General features: G+C 37.9%; 1 protein-coding gene across 1 annotated transcript; it reads left to right on the top strand.

Moving 5' to 3' along the window:
- Positions 1-1041: 1041 nt before the first annotated feature.
- SHISAL2B (shisa like 2B) lies at positions 1042-22347 on the top strand. The gene is made up of 3 exons (XM_050793797.1): positions 1042-1336; positions 6082-6239; positions 22146-22347. Exons 1-3 carry the CDS (start codon positions 1146-1148, stop codon positions 22277-22279), a joined length of 483 nt encoding a protein of 160 aa, XP_050649754.1. The 5' UTR covers positions 1042-1145; the 3' UTR covers positions 22280-22347.
- Positions 22348-22352: the final 5 nt, after the last annotated feature.

Here is a 22352-nt window from a genome sequence, read left to right as displayed (position 1 = left end):
TTAACTGCATCCCAGTACAAAGCTCAAGAGTACTTATAGGAATGCAAAAACATCCAGCGCCCAACAAGGTAAAATTCGACGTCTGGGATCCAATCAAGCCCCTGGCCAAGGGAAGGAAGCAGAAATGAAGAGGAAGAAACAATACTCTATCTTGTACATTTTATGAATGTCATAATCGCCTCCTCTCCCATCATAAGGCTATTATTATCTTTTTCTTTATACACCCAAGCATTGCTTGACTTATTACAATAAGCATGCATTATCTTCGTTATTTTAAAAAGCCTTTGTGAACAAACCAATCAAGAAAATGGGAATATCAAACAAAAAGGAGACAAAAGAAGTTCCTACAGCACATCAAAACTGACTGAAGTTTTCTCCCTATTTCCTCTGCCTTTTTTTCCTTTGGCTGCCTCCCTCTCTAGAAAGTTCTCACTTTCTTTACCTTCATGTCTTGCATTTCTTAACTTTTCTGGATATTTTAGCTGAACACAGAAAGCAACTGCAGCATGGCCAGTTGTTAGGGGAGACTTTGTTTCTTGTTTTTTATGTTTAAATGGGCAGATCTTAATGTTTCACATTTACTTCTCAAAGAAAGAGAACACCAACGCCGCCTCACTACTGTTCACTGCCTTTTAGCTGGTCCTCTCCTCCACTCCTTGAGTCTATGGCCGGGCAGTTAAGGTTCCACTAGACCTGGTCTGTTTGCCCAGAATCCACCTGCCCTGTCCCTAGGCAGGAAAACTGCAACTTTGGCAGCATCTGCCTGGACTAAAAACATGTCCCACGTCTCCTTTTTTCCCTCTGGAGAAAGCTCTTTCTGGCATGGTGTGGGGACAGCTAAGGTCTCCAGGCTGCTGGTGAAGTGAGGGAAAGTAGAGGGGAGTGGGCGCCGAGATGGGCGGATAAAAAGAGCGACCGCTCAGCAGCGAGAGGGAGAGGCGAGAGTAAGGCGCCCAGACACCATGTGGACAAGGGGAGGAGAGAAAGCAGAGGTGGCGCGGACAGACTGAGCGCCGGGGCAGCCAGAGCCCAGATCGGAAGAGCCGAGTCCGGGCAGAGGGGTCCGCGGGCTCTGGAGGTGCTGGACCGGTGCGATCCGAGAGCAGACCGGGCCCCTTGCGAGCCTCTCCTGGCCCCTGCCCGCGATGAGCGAGGACAGCAGGCTGTGCTCCGGCTACTACAGCCTCAACCAGAGCTTCGTGGAGCCCTTCCAGTGCCCCCGGCGCGGCGAGGGGGCCGCGCTCCAGTACTGCTGCGGCTTCGCCGACCTCAAGTACTGCTGCAGCGAGCCGGGCAGCTACTTCCCCTACAAGCACAGCTACATGTGGAGCCTCAGGTGGGCTGAGAGCCCGCGCGTGCGGCGGCTGGCCGGGCCCGGGGCTAGGGAGGCGACAAGCGGAGCCACGCCAGGGCCAGGGGGAGTCCCCGGGTCCCCGCCATCGGCTCTGGGTTGGGTCCCTACGGAAGGAAGCGGAGCCTCTGAGGGCGGGTGAGGGTAGGGAGAGAAATCTCGCCCGGGCTCGAAACTCCCCCAGAAGCCAGGACCGGAGGCGAGGCGCGCGCTGGAGGAGCGCGGGCTTTGCGCCCTGGGCGCACTTGGGGCCCTCCCAGCTGGCCCCGCTGGGTTCCCCGCCCGCCTCCCGGGAGCCGACTGCTCTCCCCTCGCCGGGGACCAGTCCCAGGCTGGCAGCCCTACTGGTGGAGCGGGAGGACAGGCAGATAACCTAAGGGGAAGGTTTAAAATCCTCTTTTAGGTTTATTTGGTGTATTTGAAGAGAAAGGAGGCTCCTTTGGGGCTCTTTTTACTGCATTAACAAGGATCAGAGTATTTTAAGACTCTTTGAGGGATGGGAAGGAATTGGCTGTATTCTTTAAAATACACATATATTTTTTAATGTGTGTGTGTGTATGTGTGTGTGTGTGTGTGTGTATGTGTGTGTGTTCCTGAGGGCCTGCGCAAGCAACTGGGCTTTACGACTTGCCCTTTTTGGAGGATCTGACCCCTACCCTGGAGAGAATTGAAGAGACACCAAGAAAGATACAGCTTTTGGTTGCCATGATTATACACACCCTCTGTAGAACAGGACACCCCCTTTCTTGAAACCTGAGCCATGTGGCTATTGCTGGAATGTGAAGAGACTTTCTAAGGTGGAGTCTTGTTTCTTTTTCCTATAGTGGCAATTTTATTTTACTTATTCCAACTAGTATTGATGTAGACATTTTCCTTATGAATTTCTTTTCCCCCTTCCACTCTGAAGGGCTGCAAACTTTAAACTTAATTTTTCATTTTGCTTGGAGAATGAAAGGGGTTCGACAGTCAAGGAAAGAGCTCCCACCTTAAATTGTTTTGTACATATTAATTAGTTTATGGGGTTGGAGGAGATGGATTCTGCTAGTAAGAGGTAAAGTATTATGATTATGTCTCCCAGTCACCTACATGACCCAGAATTTAACACACAGGCCAAGTCTATAGCAAATGACTAAATGTTACTTCTTGAAGCAATAAAATATTAACATATTTTTCTATATTGGAAGCATCAAAAAGTCTCAACAGGAGTGCCTACCTTCCAGTAAGTTCAACTGACAAAGTTGTATTTTGCTGGAGAAGGGCAAAATGTCAGAAAATAATGATAGCTTATCCTTAGTAGATTACATGGGGAAGAAATCTGTATTGCATTGGTTTATTATCTGGCCTTTTGGAAACTAACAGAGTAATCTATCTCTGGGTCATTGGAGGCATTACTAATGGCAGAAGCACCTCCAACAGAGACTGGCAATTCCTAAGTCAAACTCAATTGGAAAATGTGCTTGAGATTTTCAGATCCCTGAATAGTTCCAAAGTGGCAAGCAATAGAGGACATAAAACCTTCCTAAGATTTATAAGGGCACAAAGGAGTGAACAGCTTGCTGGGGTCTTCATTCAGCACTGACAAAACAGACAGTGCAGCTCCATTCCCTGGGAAATAGAAAAATCACTTCAACTGATGTTGTCGGTTGGCAGTGTTAAACCTGGGGTTCCTGAGAATTACTGAGCTCTGAGAACACAATAGGGAGGTAAATTTATTAGAGCTTCATTTCCCCTCTGTTCTTTGCTCTCCACTCCTAATTTAAAATAGTCCAACTGTGAAGAGTCACTAGCCCTTGTTTGGAGATTCTATAGTGGCTGGAGAAAGGCACAGCTGTGGCTATCGCAAGGTAAGTGAACTTCCTAAGTAGGAGAATTGCTGCATTAATGTGACAGCAGCTTCAGACCCTCTCTCAAAGCTTGTAAAACAACTGCCATAGGGTGCTGAGGAAAGGATAATTCTTCCTTTCCTGTGTCTGGCCCCCTCCCATCTTTTCTCCTCCGATGACTCCCTATGTTCTTAGGATTTTCCTTGGTAATCTTCTCCAGGACTTGGTAAAATAAGGTCTATTGGACAGGGCCATGCATAAGTGGCTATTTAATTAAAGTATTTATTGAAATAAATATTTTAGGAGTCTCCTGGAGCTCCATCTTTACCGAGAGTTTATACCTAGAGCTTTGCATGCATAAAGCAACATTTCTTTTCTTTTTTTTTTTTTTTTTGAGACGGGGTCTCGCTCTGTCACCCAGGCTGGAGTGCAGTTGCGCAATCTCGGCTCACTGCAACCTCTGCCTTCTAGGTTCATGCCATTCTCCTGCAGCAGCCTCCCGAGTAGCTGGAACTACAGGCGCCTGCCACCATGCCTGGCTAATTTTTTGTATTTTTAGTAGAGATGGGGTTTCACTGTGTTAGCCAGGATGGTCTCGATCTCCTGACCTCGTGATCTGCCTGCCTCGGCCTCCCAAAGTGCTGGGATTACAGGCGTGAGCCACTGCGCCCAGCCATAAAGCAACTTTTTTATAAAGTGAACCATGACATTGAAACTATTTGTCACTATTATGAAGAACATTCTTTTCTAACAGAAAGCAGGGATGGCATGCTTTGTTTTTGTTTTTCTTTCAAATTTAATGGTCTGGTTTTATAATTTGTATATTGAAAGCCCACACTGTGTATGTGGAAGTTAATTAAAGTAACAATTTTGCTTTCAAATAGACTAAATTACATTTTTACCTTGAAGATTTTTTAATAATCAGGTTCTTGCTTGCAGAATCTTTCCAGATGTCTAGCCTCTTATCTGCTCTGTGCACCAGATAATATTAACTGAGTGGATTACATTCACATGTGTCTGTGTATAGTGAAGTGATCCTAACCTTCCCTGACACTTAAAATGCACAAAAGTTAGGTTTGGTGCAAACAAGTATAAAAGAGGAGTCGCCAAATATAGGGAGTCTACCTTTTAGATGAGAGTGCATCCAGTGAGAGCAAACCCCAAGTTGAAATATATAACTCTACGGTGACTCTAGCCATAAATTTCCCCAGCCTTCACTTGTCTACAAGGCTAGTGGAACTGGGTTGACAATAAACCAAGCACAAGAATCTCTGAAAGTCGACTTCATGTGTGTGGTTCAGGAGGCAATCTCTTCTTTGCAGGGGTGTTCTAGCTCCTAAAATGAAGGACAAGTGGAGTGAACTTAACTTTTCACTTTCAGTTCTGTTCTCCTTCCTCCCAAAGCAACAATGCTCCTGGCATCCCTGGTCAAATTCTCCCTCCCCTCCCTTTTGGTACAGGTTAAACTTGTCAGTGTCCTAATCCCAGGGAAAGAGCAGAAGCCTAAAGGCAAGCCAGGAAGATAATGAAGAAAAAGATCATTACTTTTCAATGATGTATGTCCCAAATACAGGTAGATCAATCAGCAGTCAATTATTATTTATTTCCATTTATTGAACATTTTCTACAAGCCAAACTCTCAAATGCTTTAAATAAGTGTATACAACACTACCATGAAAGTCAACAGAAGTATCTGTTCTTGAGTAAAATTGATTAAAATCTATTTATAGGTTAAAATCTATTGGTAGATTTTAATTAGAACAAAATGTGGTTCAAGAAGTACGTGTTAGCATATTAGTCTTTCAAGATAATGCTTTTTTTTCCCCCCAAGCTCTTTTCTCATTTAGTAATATTCAGTTCACAGGTTTATGAAAACTATATTTCTCAAATGATTAGACTGAGAGGTAACTGTATCAGACGGAATCATTACAAATTTAGGGTGGAGCAAATACAATCAGATACACATTTTGTTTTTAGAGAAAAATATAAGGGCTTCTTCCTTAATGCTAGAAGCCATTGACATTATGCCCCTTTAGAAAGGAAAAAGTCAAACTGAACATAAACTTGATATGAATTTCACAAATACCATTTTCCTTTAATTCAAATTGCTTTCTCCTTTTTTATAATAGTTTTGGCTTTGTAAATCAACAAATGGCATTTCACATATGTCTTTAGTGCTTTTGCAGAAACAAATATTTTTCTGTTCATCATTTGTTGTTGAACCTGATCTTTCCTTCTAAAATATATGAATAATAGAGGTTTACTTGATGGAGATGTTTTAGAATTATCCCAAAAGAATCATGTGACCTTTAACCTATAATATGAACACATGATCTTCCCTATTAATAGTAATGTACAGGCCGGCCAGGAGTGGTGGCTCACGCCTTTAATCCCAGCACTTTGGGAAGCCACAGTGGGTGGATTGCCTGAGCTCAGGAGTTCGAGACCACCCTGGGCAACATGGTGAAACCCCATTTGTACTAAAATACAAAAAATTAACTGGGCATGATGGCATGCACCTGTAGTCCCAGCTACTCGGGAGGCTGAGGCATGATAATCACTTGAGCCCCGGAGGCAGAGGTTGCAGTGAATCCAGATTGTGCCACTGCACTCCACCTTGGGCTTCAGAGTGAGACACCATCAAAAAAAAAAAAAAAAAAAAAAAAAAAAAAAAAAAAAGTAATGTATAAATTTAACAGGGTCTCGAAAATCCTACAGAGAAAAATACAAGAATTTGGTGATGGAAAAAGGTGAACTTTAGATTTCAATCAGTTACTGTTTATGCTAAAATACAATTTGGTTGTGAATGACTGAGAGCAAGAACTAACGATATATTTATGCCTTCTCTTTAGTTGAACCAGTGTGAATCACTTTGTGTGACACATGTTTTTTTCCTGTTTTCCTCAGCATTGGTGCCTTGATTGGATTAGGAATTGCTGCCCTTGTTTTACTCGCCTTTGTCATCAGTGTCTGTGTCCTTTGCTATTTATTTCTGTATACAAAGCCTCAAAGATTAGACACTGGCCTTAAGCTTCAACACTTAGAGTCTTCTTCCACTCAAGAAGGTAATCAGTATCTATTATTTGTTACCAATTACCTGAACTTTATCCAAAAGAATAACTTGTACCTGGGTGATCATACTGTTAACAATGAATGCTTTTTAAAAATTCAGCTTACTATGTGTCTTACTAAAAATTCACATTGAATCAGGCCTTAATGATGAAATACTTTAGGGAAATTGTGCTGAAGGAAAAATAGCAGCAGGATGTAATTATTCTCATGAAAATTAAACCATTGGTTCAGTAAATCTGCTTTAAATATATTTATGTTCCTTCCGGTTATTAAGGTTTATCCTCTTGAAATTTTAAAAATTTTGTTTTTGGATGGGGTCAAAGAAGTCAAATAAATAGAGGAAACAAGTATTTGATAACTTATTCTCTGAACCAAATATTTTCATCACTCTAGATTGGCTAGTCAGTGGTCAGTTAAGAATTTATCTGTGTGTCTACTGTGTACGCAGTTCAGAGGGGCATATAAAATAATTCAGAGGCATATAAAAGAAACAAAAAATAAGTAGAAGATGTATTGGCTAGATTGCAAACTAGTTAAAATATTGGGATTTGTATGTCTATAGTGTGACTATAAAGTAGAAATAATGTTTATTTATGGTTTGTGGAATTGGTCCTATTCTCTCAATCATCAAGTGCTGTGCAAATGCTAGTTGTTACCATTATAAAACTCAATCACAAAGAATTTTTAACTGTTGTGAATATAAATTTCTATAGTGTATTAAAAAGTACTAATTATAAATTTTATTGTGAGATGCACATATAAACCAATCTAGAATATACATTATAAAATATATGCGGAATTTATCAATAATTTATATGTAGAATATATAAACAGATTTATAAATTTAGGGTTTATATATGTGTTTAGAATGACACACAAGTGCTTACTTGCTTCCATGTAAAAATAAAACGAAAATCTTTATGTTAAAAAAATTGAGGAAAGTCCTCACCCATATACTCTATTTTAGTTGCATCCTAAAACTTCTCATATTATAGGGTACCTGTTCTGTGACCTTATCAAATACATCACCACTGTGCGATTGCATTAGCTCTCATTTCCTTCTCTGCAGAGGAGACCTCTCAGAGGGTATCCTGTGTCACAGAACAAGGGGGCCAAGATTCCTTGAAAGTTCTCTTCCGGAAGTACTGTTTGGAGATTACATGGCTGAAATGATAGGTTGTTAGCTGAATTTAGTACAAATGACTTAGGCCCAGTTTCTCCACTGGATGTCGAGTAGTGATTATCAAATAATCAGATTGTAAAATCCATTTTTGTCTCAATTGCTTAGGTAATTTAAAGTTGCAGTTCTTAAATTTGACTGCCTATGAATCACATAGAGAGCTTGTTAAAAAACACAAATTCCAGGCTCTGCATTTTAAAACAAGCAGCTCCTCTTGCTGCTTCTGTCCTTGTTCCCCTGCTGTCTGCTCTCCAGAGCAGCCAGAGCAGACCTGTTAAAACACAAGTCAGGTCATGTCACTCCTCTGCTGAAAACACGAATCGCTTCCTGTCTCTTTCAATGGAGAAAACAGTCTTCATCATGACCTATGGGGACTTTTGTGATCTGCCCTTATATTTCCTATCTTTGCATGCCCGGCCTCATTGGCCCCTTTGCTGTTCCTTGAAATTCCTGATTCAAGGTCTTTACACATGCTTCCACTATTGTCAAGGATGCTTTTCCCTCAGATATCTGCATGACTTACTTTTTCACTTTCCATCTTTACTCAAAAGTTACCTTCCCAGGAGCTCTCCCCTGGTTACCCCATCTGCATTTTTAATTCCCTTTCAACATTTAATACCCTCTTCCTGCTTTGAATTTATCTTAGGCATTCACCGTTAACATATTATATCCTTTACTTACCTGTTGTCTATCTTTTGTCCACTCCGAGTAGAAACTAAGTCCCAGAAAAGTAGGAATTTTTGTCTTGTTTGCTCATTACTGTATCCCCAGTGCCTAGAACACATAGCAAATATTCCATGAATGAATTGGATGGGGTAGCACTGCATGTGTGTCATACTAGGAGCATATTTTGAGAAACATTGGCAAAATATTGTCACTGTCACAGTCATAAAACATTCATTGACTGCCTTCTCTATACAATGCACTGTGCTAAATAAAAATTGGTTATTTTTCCAGATTTAGCTTAGGTACTGCTCCAAAATTTTATTTCACATTGACTTCAGAACATAGCAACAGAATTAGTTGGCTTGTTGATTCAGATTTTGTATTCTTGTCGCTATTGAGTGAGGAAGTCCATTATAGTTAGATGAGGCTGATTACTTGCAAAGAAATATCCTTATTCTGCCCCTCTCACAAGTATATTTTGTCAAATTGGCAAATCAATTCAGTACACCTTTCCTGAATGCGTGCTATTGGTAAGGCAGGATTTTAAGTGATCAGTGACTTCCTGCTGCTTTCAAATGAGGTGATTTTGGTCCCTTGCATTGATTTTAACCAAATCAGACAAAGTGGAGAGCCCAAAATAAAATAGTTCAAATGTCACTAGAATGGGAAGAGAAAATTGTTTATATTTGAAAGCGAGCCTTTGATGTGATATTTACACATTGCTGTACCCTTCGTTAAATATGCATGTTCCATTCCAATGATTCTACTACCTAGCAATGGATGCCAGTGTTCTAGCTATTGAGAAAGCAAGTCTGTGGCTTTATTGAATTCAAGGAATGTCTTGAAGGTTAGGAACATAATAGAATATTTGCATAATAAATAAAGAAGTAAATATTATGTCAGAGGAAAATTGGTTTCACCAGTTACCCATGTCCTTTCCAAATTCATGGGTCACATCAAAAACTGGGCGAAGGATATGAACAGACACTTCTCAAAAGAAGACATTTATGCAGCCAACAGACACATGAAAAATTGCTCATCATCACTGGCCATCAGAGAAATACAAATCAAAACCACAATGAGATACCATCTCACACCAGTTAGAATGGTGATCATTAAAAAGTCAGGAAATAACAGGTGCTGGTGAGGATGTGGAGAAATAGGAACACTTTTCCACTGTTGGTGGGACTGTAAACTAGTTCAACCATTGTGGAAGACAGTGTGGCGATTCCTCAAGGATCTAGAACTAGAAATGCCATTTGACCCAGCCATCCCATTACTGGGTATATACCCAAAGGATTATAAATCATGCTGCTATAAAGACACATGCACATGTATGTTTATTGTGGCACTACTCACAATAGCAAAGACTTGGAACCAACCCAAATGTCCATCAATGACAGACTGGATTAAGAAAATGTGGCACATATACATCATGGAATACTATTCAGCCATAAAAAAGGATGAGTTCATGTCCTTTGTAGGGACATGGATGCAGCTGGAAACCATCATTCTCAGCAAACTATTGCAAGAATAGAAAACCAAACACCGTATGTTCTCACTCATAGGTGGGAATTGAACAATGAGATCACCTGGGCACAGGGTGGGGAACATCACAAACCAGGGCCTGTTGTGGGGAGGGGCTGGGGGAACAGATAGCATTAGGAGATATACCTAATGTAAATGACGAGTTAATGGGTGCAGCACACCAACATGGCACATGTATACATATGTAACAAATCTGCACATTGTGTACATGTACCCTAGAACTTAAAGTATAATAAAAAATTTGAAAAAAAATTCATGGGTCAGCCTCTCGATATTTCAGGTTGATTTTTACAGTTGAAACTGTTTCCATTATAGGAAATCTGAATGGCCTAAAGGGAAATGTGTTCTTGTGTACACACTAAATTGACTTAGGACACTGAATTTTTTTCCCTCTATAAGTGACGAGAGTCTAAAATAGTCTAATATTAGACAATTTTGCCAAGATTTTGCATAGTATATCTTTATTCTGTTGACTTGCATTACAATTTAAGGCTCCAACATTTGGAATGGATCTTGAAAAAAGCTAGTCTCTGGCAGTGATTGTAGACTGTAATTGGACTACCCCTAGGGCTCATTCTGTACAGAGGACCTATTGCTGAAGCAATTGATCAGTCTTTAAGTTGTGTTCCATAACCATTTTCTTCTTTTTAAACTTTGTGTTTCGGGTTATGCATGCTTCAAATGCCAATGTTTAAAAGAATACTATTGCTTGTAAATTGTTCTGTATAGGACGTCCAGCTCCTGAGAAAACAGATGGCTGTGTGAAAGGCATCCTTCTGAGTCTACACTCTGAGGGTGAGGGCTCATTCCACAGGTTGTGGAGGAATTAATGGCTAACCGAGGAGCAATTAAAGGGGCGTCTTAGAGCCCTGCTTCTCAAACTTTTCCACCAGAGAATCCTTAAATGTATACAGTTGTCCCTCAGTATTCATTGAGATTGGTTTGAAGACCCCCTGCGGATACCAAAGTATTCACATGTTCAAGTCTCTGATGTAAACTGGCATAGTATTTGCATGTAACCTACGCATAGCTTTCCATTTTATGTATTTATTTATTTATTTAGAGATGGAGTCTCACTCTGTTGCCCAGGCTGGAGTGCAGTGGCGCAATCTTGGCTCACTGCAACTTCTGCCTCCCTGTTTCAAGCCATTCTCCTGCCTCAGCCTCCCGAGTAGCTGAGACCACAGGCACTGGTCCCCATGCCTGGCTAAGTGTTTTGTATTTTCAGTGGAGGCAGGATTTCACCATGTTGGTCAGGCTGGTCTCAAACTCCTGACCTCAAATGATCCACACGTGTCAGCCTCCCAAAGTGCTAGGATTACAGGCGTGAGCCACTGTGCCTGGCCCTTTTATATGCTGTAAATCATAAAGTCCCCAACTGTTTTTAACACCAGGGACTGGTTCCATGGAAGACAATTTTTCCAGGTCGGGTATGGGAGGGATGGTTTTGGGATGAAACAGATCCACCTCAGATCATGAGACATTAGATTCTCATAAGGAGCGCACAACCTAGATCCCTCGCATGTGCAGTTCACAATAGGGTTTGTGCTGCTTTGAGAATCTAATGCCAATGTTGATTTGACAGGAGGTGGAGGGGAAGCAGTAATGCTTGCTCGCCCTTTGCTCACCTCCTGCTGTGCAGCCTGGTTCCTAACAGGCCACAGACTAGCTTGGTCCATGGCCCAGAGGTTGGGGACCCCTGCTTTAAATCATCTCTAGATTAATATGTAGTACGATGTAGTACAATGTAAATGCTATGTAAGTAGTTGTTATTCTGTGTTGTTTAGGGATTAATTACAAGAAAAAAAAAAGTCTGTACATGTTCAGTACAGATGCTTTTTTTCCCCAAATATTTTTGATCCATGGTTGGTTGAATCTACAGATGCAGAACCAATGGATACGGAGGGCCAACTATTTAAGAGAGAGGAACCTGTGTCTCCAGAATTCTAAGGGCTAGAGTAGAAAGGCCTGCTTTAAGCCTAATGAACTTTAAATTATCTGAAGTTCCCATTTTATTTTTAAAATTATGAGAATTTTCAATTTGACTGCATAATATGACTTGCTTTACTCTAATAATAGCATCTTCTCCCTCTCATATCTGAGTAAACTTGATGCTCCAGGAATATAAAGCATATTTATCCTGGGGCTTTGAATATCTATTGGTACTCTGGAGTTGTAGAAGGGGTTGGGGGAAGGAGCAAAGAGAAGGGTTCTTAGACACAGAATTTTTGATAAAAATTGGAAGGGCAAATATTAGTAGAGCGGCTTGGCACAAATAAAATAATACAGTTGTATAGGTATAATAAACAACAAGCCTGTATTTCATGTTTTCTTTTGTAAAGACAGATGATATAAATGAAAAGGGATAAGTAAATTAGCAGTAAGGCACAGTTGTCTAGGAGAAAAGCATAAATTATATATGAAATACTGAGAAGGAAAGCAAATTTAAAGATAATGCAAACATTTATTCTGCCTGTGAGCAAAATAGGATTTGGGCTGGCTCAGCATGGTCTGCTATATTTGTCTTAGAAGATATCCTTGCTCCCTCGAAAGAAAATCTTCCTCTCAATTCATTATGGTTCATTATCAGTTCATTATAGGAAAATTAGGAAATACAGAGAAACAAACAAATAAATCTTATATGTGACTAATTTTCAACTGCAGAAGTTTCTTTTTTTGTGTTTTCTCCTTTTGGTTTCACACTTAGAAAGTTTTCCCCTTACCAAAAGATATAAAGATAAAATATTTAAGTATAAAAAATAAATGCATTAGTAGAAAATATAGGTAACTGTATTTTCCAGTATAGTTTATATTTTCTAGTATAGTTGATTTTTGATTTCTAATATAGTTAATTTTTCTTTTTTTTTTTTTGAGATGGAGTTTCACTCTTGTCACCTAGGCTGGAGTGCTATGGCATGATCTCGGCTCACCACAACCTCCACCTCCTGGGTTCAAGCTATTCTCCTGCTTCAGCCTCCTGAGTAGCTGGAATTAAAGGCATGAGCCACCACGCCAGGCTAATTTTGAATTTTAATAGAGACAGGGTTTCTCTATGTTGGTCAGGCTGGTCTCGAACTCCCAACCTCAGGTGATCAGCCTGCCTTGGCCTCCCAAATTCCTGGGATTACAGGTGTGAGCCACAGAGCCCAGCCCTAATGTAGTTAATTTTTAAATACATTTTCTAATATAGTTCAAAGTATTAGTAATTAGTTATAGTTACCTATGGTTATCTAATTATATAATTACCTAGCTATATAATTACCTAATATAATATAGTTACCTATATTTATATATTTAGATACCTATAGATAACTATATTGTACTAGGTAATTATGTAGTTGTCTATATTTTCTTCTAATGCATTTTTCTTATACTTAAATCTTTAATACTCCTGGAGCTTTAATTTTGGTATAAAATATGAGGTAGAGATCTGCCTTTTTTATTTTCCAAATAATGAGTCAGTTGTCAAATATTTATTGGCTAATCCATTTTTCTCTTGACAATTTAAAATGTCACTAGTCATAAGCTAAATTCTTATATATATTGTGGTCTGTTTTTGTGTTTTGTTAAATTGATCCATCTGTTTATTTTAAGCTAGTAATATACTTTAAGAATTACTGTAGCTATACAGTTTATTTTAATATCTGATTAAACAAGACTCCATCTCCTCTCTCCTGTCATCCTTTTTTTTCAGTTTCTGGGCTACTCTAGTAACATTCAAGTTTCCAAATAAACTTTTGAATCACGCTGTCCAATTTTAAAAAGACAACTGGTATTTTGATGGGTTTTGTACTAAATGTATAAAGAAGTTGAGAACTACTTTTCTAAATAGTCTTAACGTCCTTTCAAAAACATTTGCTCAAAGCTCTTATGAATTACGCTGCCAAGTTATTTATTAATGGTAATCAGTGTTTATTTCAGAAAGATTTTAAAGGAATTCATTGAGATCTTAGCAGAAGATAGGGTAATTGGAATTCAATGGCATAAAAGGCCACCTGTGTCCCTTTAAATAGAAAGACCTTTTTATTTAAAATAATGAGCCTAGAATTTTATACAACTGCTTCTGTTCCTACAATGTAGAAAATCAAATTGCTCAGTAGTTACCTATATTATTAGGTTGGTGCAAAAGTAATTGCGGTTTTTGGCATTATAATAGCATTTTGGAGTACTCCTCAAGGCAGAGTCAGGCAATCCTCAGTCATGCTCAAACCAATAAGCAAAATAGAAGCCAGTCTCTCATTGAAAATCATTTATTTCAAGGACATATAATATCAGCTAACTTCCTCTATAAGATATTGTTAATCATCAATGGTTGGAAGAATTTAACAATACAGAAAAGAAAGAAAAAGGTGAATTCTGGAAAAAATAGTGTAGGAAAAAAATTTCTGAATAGAACTGCCTCCACTCATTAATGAGTGACTAAAGCAAAAGGGCAAGTCCAAGATTCTAACTTTCATGATAAATTTTTTAACTGTGCTTATGTGAGATCTCTCTACATACTTGAGGGGAGGGCAGGGCATTGAAAAGGGAGAGGTCAATAGGTTTTGCTCACTTCACCGTTTAGCTCACACCCAGTCCTGTGCATCATCATATTAAATTTGAAGGGAAAACATCCTCTTACAAATAAAAAAAACACTTTTAGGGTAAAAATTTGAAATTGCTTGTTTCCGCAAAAAGGAACTGCAGGATGAGTGGGATGTGTAGATTTTCTACTAAATAATAAAGTGACTCAGCTAGGTTAGTACATGGAAGCTGCTGAAGAACATCAGAATGCTAACCCAGAAGCTAGGAGGACATTGGCAGATGATAGTAGAAAGGCTTAATGACAGTTCTGCCTGATAGCCACGAGATAAAGACCTGCAGGAGTCCCCAACATTCTTTTGATATTTTGAAATGGCAGGCAAGAGCAGAGTTCACAGAAGAATTCTAGGTCCCCGAAGAAAGGGTTTGAAAATAAATATAAAATTTAACTGTTATCAGAAAAATTATGTTGGCCTACCTGTGATAAGGATAGGTAGAAAGATTTCGTTCAATGAATTGGATTTAAATTTTGGCAAAGGCCAAAGCTTTAATTTAATGCCAGTCTAGGAAGTATAGGATTAAAGAAAGGTTGAAATTTGCATACAATGACTAGAACAACAAAAACCAAAGAATGGAAATAAGTAGCAGGCAGCAGGAAGAGCAGCTGACAATTGAGTAGGAAGGAACTGTGATGTTGAATCTTGGCAATTCCCACTCCACTAACGAGAAAAATAAATTAAAAAAGAAAAAATTTTTATGTGTGACAAATCTCTTGGGAGCGCAATGATATTACAGATTCATTTAAATTGAATCCATGTTGTTACCTGTGACAGAAAAGAGGCAGCTGTTTTTATCCCTATTTTGTTGGTTAAGAAACTAGTTTCTCGATTAAAATAAAACTAGGAAATGCTGAGGTTGCTGAGATATTTTTATCTTTCTCTTTTAAAATTATCCCAGAGTTGTAGTTAGCTGGACTGTATTACCACTACAGCTCCACTAACTGCAGTTGTTTCCCAATATGTCCGATTACTCTAAGTTACCAGAGGGATATACCTTGAAAAAAGCACTTTTGGATTCGTCTAACCTGCAGGAAGAGAGTGAATGCTAGAGGTGTTATGGTGTTTATAACACATCTTTTCTTGTTCACATAGCAATTTGGTTTTGTTAGGGGAATTGCTTTGGCTTTAGAAGCCAATCAAAAAAATATCTTTGTACTTAACACCGGTTAGAAGGATCCAATAGCCAAGTAAATAATGAGTTGAGGCTGGGGAATAAAGATCTTTACAAGTCATACATGAATAAAAATCTATACTACTGTAATGTATTTTGCAAGCCTTTAAATCTCAGAGGGGAGTAAACAAGTTAGATAAATTCCTTCAGTTGTTGCCAGAGAAATATATAATGGAAACAAGAGCATCAGAATGGGGATAACTTAGAGAGAACCCCAGAATGACTAAGTTAGGAAATAACTTCCTTAGTTTATTTCCCACTAAAACACCAAAAAACCCAAATTGGTTATGACGAAACACCTTGAAAGTCTGATTAAACTATTATGAATTTAAGTATGTAAAAAGCTTTGGAAACACGAAGGACTTCAACATTACACTTTTTATATTTCCAGGAATTCAAAAAAAAATAAAATTTTAGATACTTAAATCGGTGCTTATATAAGATACAAATGTCACCCAGATAATACAAAATTAATTTATATATTAAATCTTTGATCTTTTATCTTTACCTGCTATACTAAAGAGTAAAAATAATATTAAACAAGTGAAAAACAACCTACAAACACCTTAATTTGATTTTCAAATATTACATAATGTCAACACAAAGTATCTGAGACAGGTCTCTGTCAGTTCAGAAGGTTTATTTTGCCAAGGTTAAGGATGCATCCCTGACACAGCCTCAGGAAATCCTGAGACATGTGCCCAAGGTGGGTGGGGGTACAGTCTGCTTGTATGTATTTTAAGGAGACATGAGACATCAGTTAATATGTGTAAGATGGGCTGGGTGCAGTGGCTCACACCTGTAATCCCAGCACTTTGGAAGGCAGAGGCAGGCAGATCACTTGAGCCCAGGAGTTTGAGGCCAGCCTGGGCAACCCTGTCTCTACCAAAAAATTAAAAAAATTAGCTAAGCATGGTGGTGCGTGCCTGTAGTCCCAGCTACTCGGGAGCCTAAGGCAGGAGAATTTCTTGAACCCAGGAGGTAGAGGTTATAGTGAGCCAAGCTTACACCACTGCACTCCAGCTTGGTGATAGAGCAAGACTGTCTTAACACACACACAAACAAAATGTGTAAGATGTGCATTGGTTTGGTCTGGTAAGGTGAGACAACTCCAGGTTAGAAGTAGATAAGAGAAAAAAGGTTGCATTCTTTTGAGTCCGTGATCAGCCTTCCACTGAATACACAATTTAGTCTGGCTCAGTGAATCTGCATTTTTACATAAACAGTAGGGCAGAGGAAGCAATCAGATATGCATTTGTCTCAGGTAAGCCTCAGAGGGATGACTTAGAATTGGAGGCAGGTTTGCCCTAAGCAGTTCCCAGGTTGACTTTTCTCTTTAGCTTAGTGATTTTGGGATCCCAGGATTTATTTTCCTTTCACATTCCCACCCTTTTCTTTTTAAAATCTTTTGGAGAAAGCATTTTAGAAGAAAATTGAGTCTGGTCTCAGGTTTGTTCTGATCTCTCATGGCTAGTATGGTTCATTCCTAGATGGGTAGGTCCCACATTATGAGGAAAGCTCATTTTTAGCAGGTTGTGAAGTCTCATGTCCTATGAAGAGAAAATAGGAGGAGGAAGAGAGAAAACAAACAAAACCAGAACAATCCTGGAAAATCAATATAGGCCATATTACTTTGAAGTCCATACATCAGTAGGCAGGTATGAAGCGACTTATGTATGTAAATAGGTTGCTGTTATTTTCTTTTGAAGCTTAAGTTGTCCAGCTTCAGTTTGCAGGGCTTTAAAGAAAGCACAGCTTAGTTTTCAGTGATTTCAACATAGAAAAACTAGGGAAAAAAGGGAAAAGAAAGAACAAAAATTAAATTAAAAACATTATTTTGGAGACTTGTAGCCTGGAAAAATTTTAGAATTCAGTCCAAACTGTAGAAAAGAATAAAAATTGAAAAACATTAGGCAAGACTAGAATCTAATAACAAGTGTACTATAGCTCATTTTGAAACATAGTTTTTCTCCAGTCTCCCATTTTTATTAAAAACAAATCATAATAGGACTGATTTGCTTGCAAAAATAAGATTTAGTCTTATGCTTGGCCTGATTATTTGTATAAAGGGCAGCAAGGATAATTATTTTTCAAATAGCCTTTTAAAATTTGGCTTTGATGAAACTCAAGGAATCTCAGGTAAGACTTTTTTTCTTTTCTTTTCTTTTCTTTTTTTTTTTTTTTAAGCTGAGCCCAGCCATGGGTTTGTATCCTCAAATACCTATGAGCTGTGTAATTTCCTCTCCTCTTGAGGTCCCAAGATACCTTGGACCTCCTGGGCCTGTTAGAATGTGATATTCTTTACTTACCACAGGTTAGGAGCCGGTTAGGAGCCCTATGCAGGAACCACAAGGACACGGTATGAGGCCAGTTTTCCCCAAAGGGCTTTTTTTGGCTCTATGGGTTAAGCTTGATTCCTTAAAGGAAAGCATGCTATTCTATTCAAAGCCTTGGTAAAACAACCAGTTTCTCCAATTTTGTCCTGTTGCAAAAGAAAACATTCTTATTGCACTTACGCAAATAACTATATTGACATAAGTTAAGAAAACTCACAAATAGTTTCCAAATTCTGGAGAAATAAGGAAGAGAGAAATATGCTCCAAATTTTGTTTACAGGAGTATACTTTACTCAATTGTTAAAAGCTGTAGATAGCTTAAAATAAGTTTTTTTTCACTCTGAAAAACAAAAGATCAGCAACATTTTAAGCTAAAAGTAAAAAAGATTACTTCAGTCTTCTTTTAGCTCAGTCCATGCAGTTAACTCTGGTCCTGTTTGATATTGGTGAACATTTCAGTTCTCTGAGAGTCCTGAAAGTTTTTTCTTTTATTCTAATGTCACAATTTCCAAAGTTATTAAAAACCTGCATTCAAGAGCACCTATCAAAGTCCTACAGCTGATTATAAACCACCTTTTGAAGAGGATCAAAACAAGAGAAGTCTTAGGACAGCCATTATTAAAACCACATTTGACTAGCAATTTGTTACTTCTCTGGCATACAACAGTTTTACATAATTATAATTATTAATAACATACAATAAGTCATATTAGAATTATAGGAGTTTCCTATAATTTTGGCACACACACCAATAACATTCATACAAATATAGCCCAAAGAAAACCAAACACCATTTCATATTTGACAATGCTTCCTGTATGATTTCTATACCAATAAGCCAAATATGTCTCTTTTGGACTTCTGGGGACTAAAGGCAAAAAATTAATGAGGACCCAAGTTAGAATTTGACTTTGGAAAGTGTGTCAAGTATAAAAAGTTTAAAAGTCTTGATATCATGAAATAGGATCACAGGTCATTGCAAAGTAAGTCATTCATTTAACCAAGGTGATAACATAAAGATTTCAAAAACAGGTGAAAACCTTTATTCTTTGAGAGAAAAGACTTAATTTCCCAAATCATAAGCCCTAATAAAGACAGCATGAGGCCAATTAAACCTGTCTTTCAAAATCTTGAAAACAATCTATAAAATGCCTGATTTTTTAATCATCTTGACAAGATAAAATTTCCATAAACCTTGTTTATTATTTGTTAAATTTGAATCTAATTTTTAGAAAATATTTGCTTTGCAAAGTCAATAATTTTTTATTTCTTAAATTTTTCATGCCATCTTTCTCTACTATATTTATTTTAAATAGCTTTGCTTGCTGATTGGGAAAAGGCTATTTTCCAGGCTGGCAAATGCTGTGCCTACAACAAATTAGCTTTTAAAAATCAAATTATACTTACTGCATGTTTAGAAGTAGAAAGTAACTTATTTTACTACCAAAAATAGTTCAGAAGAGAAGTAATTGAAATAAAGTCATTATTGTGCCACTCTAGGCCCCAGATTTTAAATTTCAGTGCTTCTAATATTAGCCTAGAGATCAATACCATGCATGTTTCAGTCTTATGGGTAAGATATGGAAGCTGCAGTGAGACATCTTTCAAAACTTGTAAATAATATTGTCCTTTGAGTGTTGAACCATGAAATCGTCCCAGAGTGAGGGATGTCCTGATCAATCCTAGAAAGCATTTTACTTATAGAAAAGTATCTTTAATATATATTTTTACTTGCAAAAAGCAGTTTACTTATAGAAAGCAATTAATATGCAAAGCCAGGAAGTATTGGCATGCTTAAAGGCAAGGTTTAGATTCACCTAAAGAAAAAAAATTAAAAACTCATATCCAGAAGACATGCTGTATGGTGAAAAGAAGAGGATGTACAGTAGCTACTTCTAATGGAAGGAGTCTTGGCTAATGGACTTCCCCTTAGGGAGATTTGTGGCAGATTTTCTAAAACCTGAAGGAGAATTCTTCAAGCAAAAGAGGCTGGAGAATTAGAGACACTAGGCAACTGGAAGAGGCTTGGGGCAGAGAGGGAGACATCAGGGAAAGTTTGGGGAAAACAGGACTTGTGGGTATCTGAACCACCAAAGACAAGGAAGGGAGTGGGGTGAACTGAGCCAGAAGAGGAAAGCAGAACCAGATCATCAGCCTAACCAAGTTTATGTGTGATCCTAAAGGGCTTTAGCAGACAGGCTGATAATGTTATGAGTAAGTGCTATGTAAGTATTAACTATTATTATATTGCTGATAGTTTTACATTCTTCTCACTTGACATTGTATTCTAAGCATGTTCCATGTAATTAAACATTTCTTAGAAACCATTTTTATTTTTTTTTAAGTTAAAGGGCTGCATGGTATCTCAGGCATGATATTTAGCAATTCTATCATTGGAAATTTAAGCTACTTTCATTTCTTGGTATTGAAAATAACCAGTGAAGAAGATGTCTATAAGTTTTAGATCTCATCTTTGATGGTTTCCTTGGGAATTTCTTGTTAAAGTGAAATTACACAGTAGGAACATTTGACACCTTTAAGTATGTACCAATTTACACTCCCATCATGCTACACCGTTGAAAGAAAAATTACTTTTTATCCTCACCTGAGTGATGAAAAATTGTTTCTCACCTTTCAAATTTACATTTCTTTCTGACTAGCAAGATTAAAACTTTTTCATGTTTATTAGTCATTTTATCTTTTCTGTCACTTTCTTCACTCACTAAAAGGTGTTAATGTCCTACATGCTGATATGTAAGATCTTTACATATTAGACATGCATCATTTGCTCTAAATATTTTTTGCTAGTTGGTTTTCAATCTTGTCTTTTGCTACCCAGTTTTAAAGTTTTCTGTCTTATCCTTTAATTCATTAATACACTCAACTATTTATTGAACAACTATGTGCAAGGCATTTTTATAGACACATCATTAATGAACAAAATAGTCAAAAATTTCTTGGAATGTGGTACTTAAATTTTAGTGAGGGAAGACAGACAATAACTGATAAGCATGATAAATAGGTAAATTATATTAGTTAATAAGTGCTTCGGGGGAAAAATGGAGGGCAGAAGGGGTTGGTGATGGGGATATGGAGGCTGCAATTTTAAATAATGCTTTGGGTAGGTCTTATTGAGAAGATGACTTTTGAGGAAGGACTTGGAAAAAAGATAGTTATTGTGCAGATTATCTGGAAGAAGAGCATAGTAGACACAGTAAATAGTCAGTGCAAAAGTCCCAAGGGCTGGAACATGCCTGAAATGTTTAATCAAAGAGGTTGGAGTGAACCAAAGAAGGAAGTAGAAAAAAATGAAGTCAGAGAGGTTAATGGTGTGTGTATGAAATCATGTAGGCCACTGTTAAGACTCGGGTGAATGGAGGGTTCTGGGCAGAGGGCATGATTCAACTTAGTTTTTAAAGAATAGCTCTTTGAATGTTGTGCTGAAAACAGAATAGTGGTAGCAGTGAAGATGGTGAGAAGTGGTCTGATTCTGGATGTATTTTAAAAGCATAGTCAACAAGGATTTCTGATGGATTGGATGTAGGGTGAGAGAGAAGAGAGGCATCAAGGACCAGAGGTTTTTGGCCACTGGACTGTGGATTTAGCAACATGGAGGTAATTAGTAATGGTAAGGTAACAGAGAGTAAAAAAGAATGGTGCCCTAGAAGCCAAGGAAAGAACTGGATCAACTGCTGCTAAGAAATCAAATAAGATGAGAATGAACCGGACTGTGCATTTAGCAACATGGAGGTCATTAGTAATGTCTGTGATTTCTTCCACTGTTCTTTACATATTTATGTTATTTTCTATTGGTGAAATGATACATTAGTTATTTCTACAATCATTTAACTTTCATAACACTATTCATTGAATAATCCATTTCTTTGCTGTTTGTTTAGTACTAACTTCCGATCAGTAAAGATCCATATTCTTTTACCTTTGCTCATTTTGGACTCATATTTATATGCAGTGAGTGAATGGGATTGTGGCACAACTGTGCCCTTTTAATAAACCACATCTAAATCAGTTATAATGGCAAAGCCTTAAGGTTGTGCAAGTTATTATGGTTGGCTTTAATGTAGTTCATGCATAGGAGAGGGACAGTCACACTTTTGTTAAGTCACTCAGAAATTGTTACCTTCTTATCAAATGTGTATTTTCCTCATGGAAGCATGGAGGAAAAAGGTAAGCATGGAAATCAATTTTTTTGTTTCTGTTACTATTTCCCTTATTTGACTTTCAGAAAGAAATACTCAAAAACCACTTCAAAATAACTCAATTCTCACTCATACACATAACATTTTCAGGATATATTTTCAATATTGCTACAAAAATTATTTTTAAGTGCACATTTTTATAAGTGAAACTCGATGTCATAATTTCAAATAATTATTTCATTTTGGTTTGTGTATCTGCAGGCAAGTCAAATGAAAAAACCAAAGCCCTCAATTCAAATGCAGCATCAAATGCAACGAATGAAACATACTATGAAGCTGATGATATAATTCAAGAAAAAACAATGGATGCAACACCAATCTACATTGCTTATTAACTAAAAATTCTGTGTTTTAAATGCTTACTGGAGAGATGGGGCAATAAAAATAAAGCGTGCATTTGAAACAGTT

This window comes from Macaca thibetana, chromosome 6, assembly GCF_024542745.1.
Source record: "Macaca thibetana thibetana isolate TM-01 chromosome 6, ASM2454274v1, whole genome shotgun sequence".
Taxonomy (NCBI): Eukaryota; Metazoa; Chordata; class Mammalia; order Primates; family Cercopithecidae; genus Macaca; species Macaca thibetana.
The sequence above is the reverse complement of the archived record's forward strand: the minus strand, read 5'-3'. Positions and strand labels throughout refer to the sequence as shown.

Excerpts from the sequence above, each read along its gene's own strand:
- SHISAL2B (XM_050793797.1), top strand. The coding sequence starts at position 1,146 with ATGAGCGAGGACAGCAGGCTGTGCTCCGGCTACTACAGCCTCAACCAG. Across the intron at positions 1,337-6,081 it reads AGCTACATGTGGAGCCTCAG|CATTGGTGCCTTGATTGGAT; the intron begins GTGGGCTGAGAG and ends TGTTTTCCTCAG. Across the intron at positions 6,240-22,145 it reads GTCTTCTTCCACTCAAGAAG|GCAAGTCAAATGAAAAAACC; the intron begins GTAATCAGTATC and ends GTGTATCTGCAG.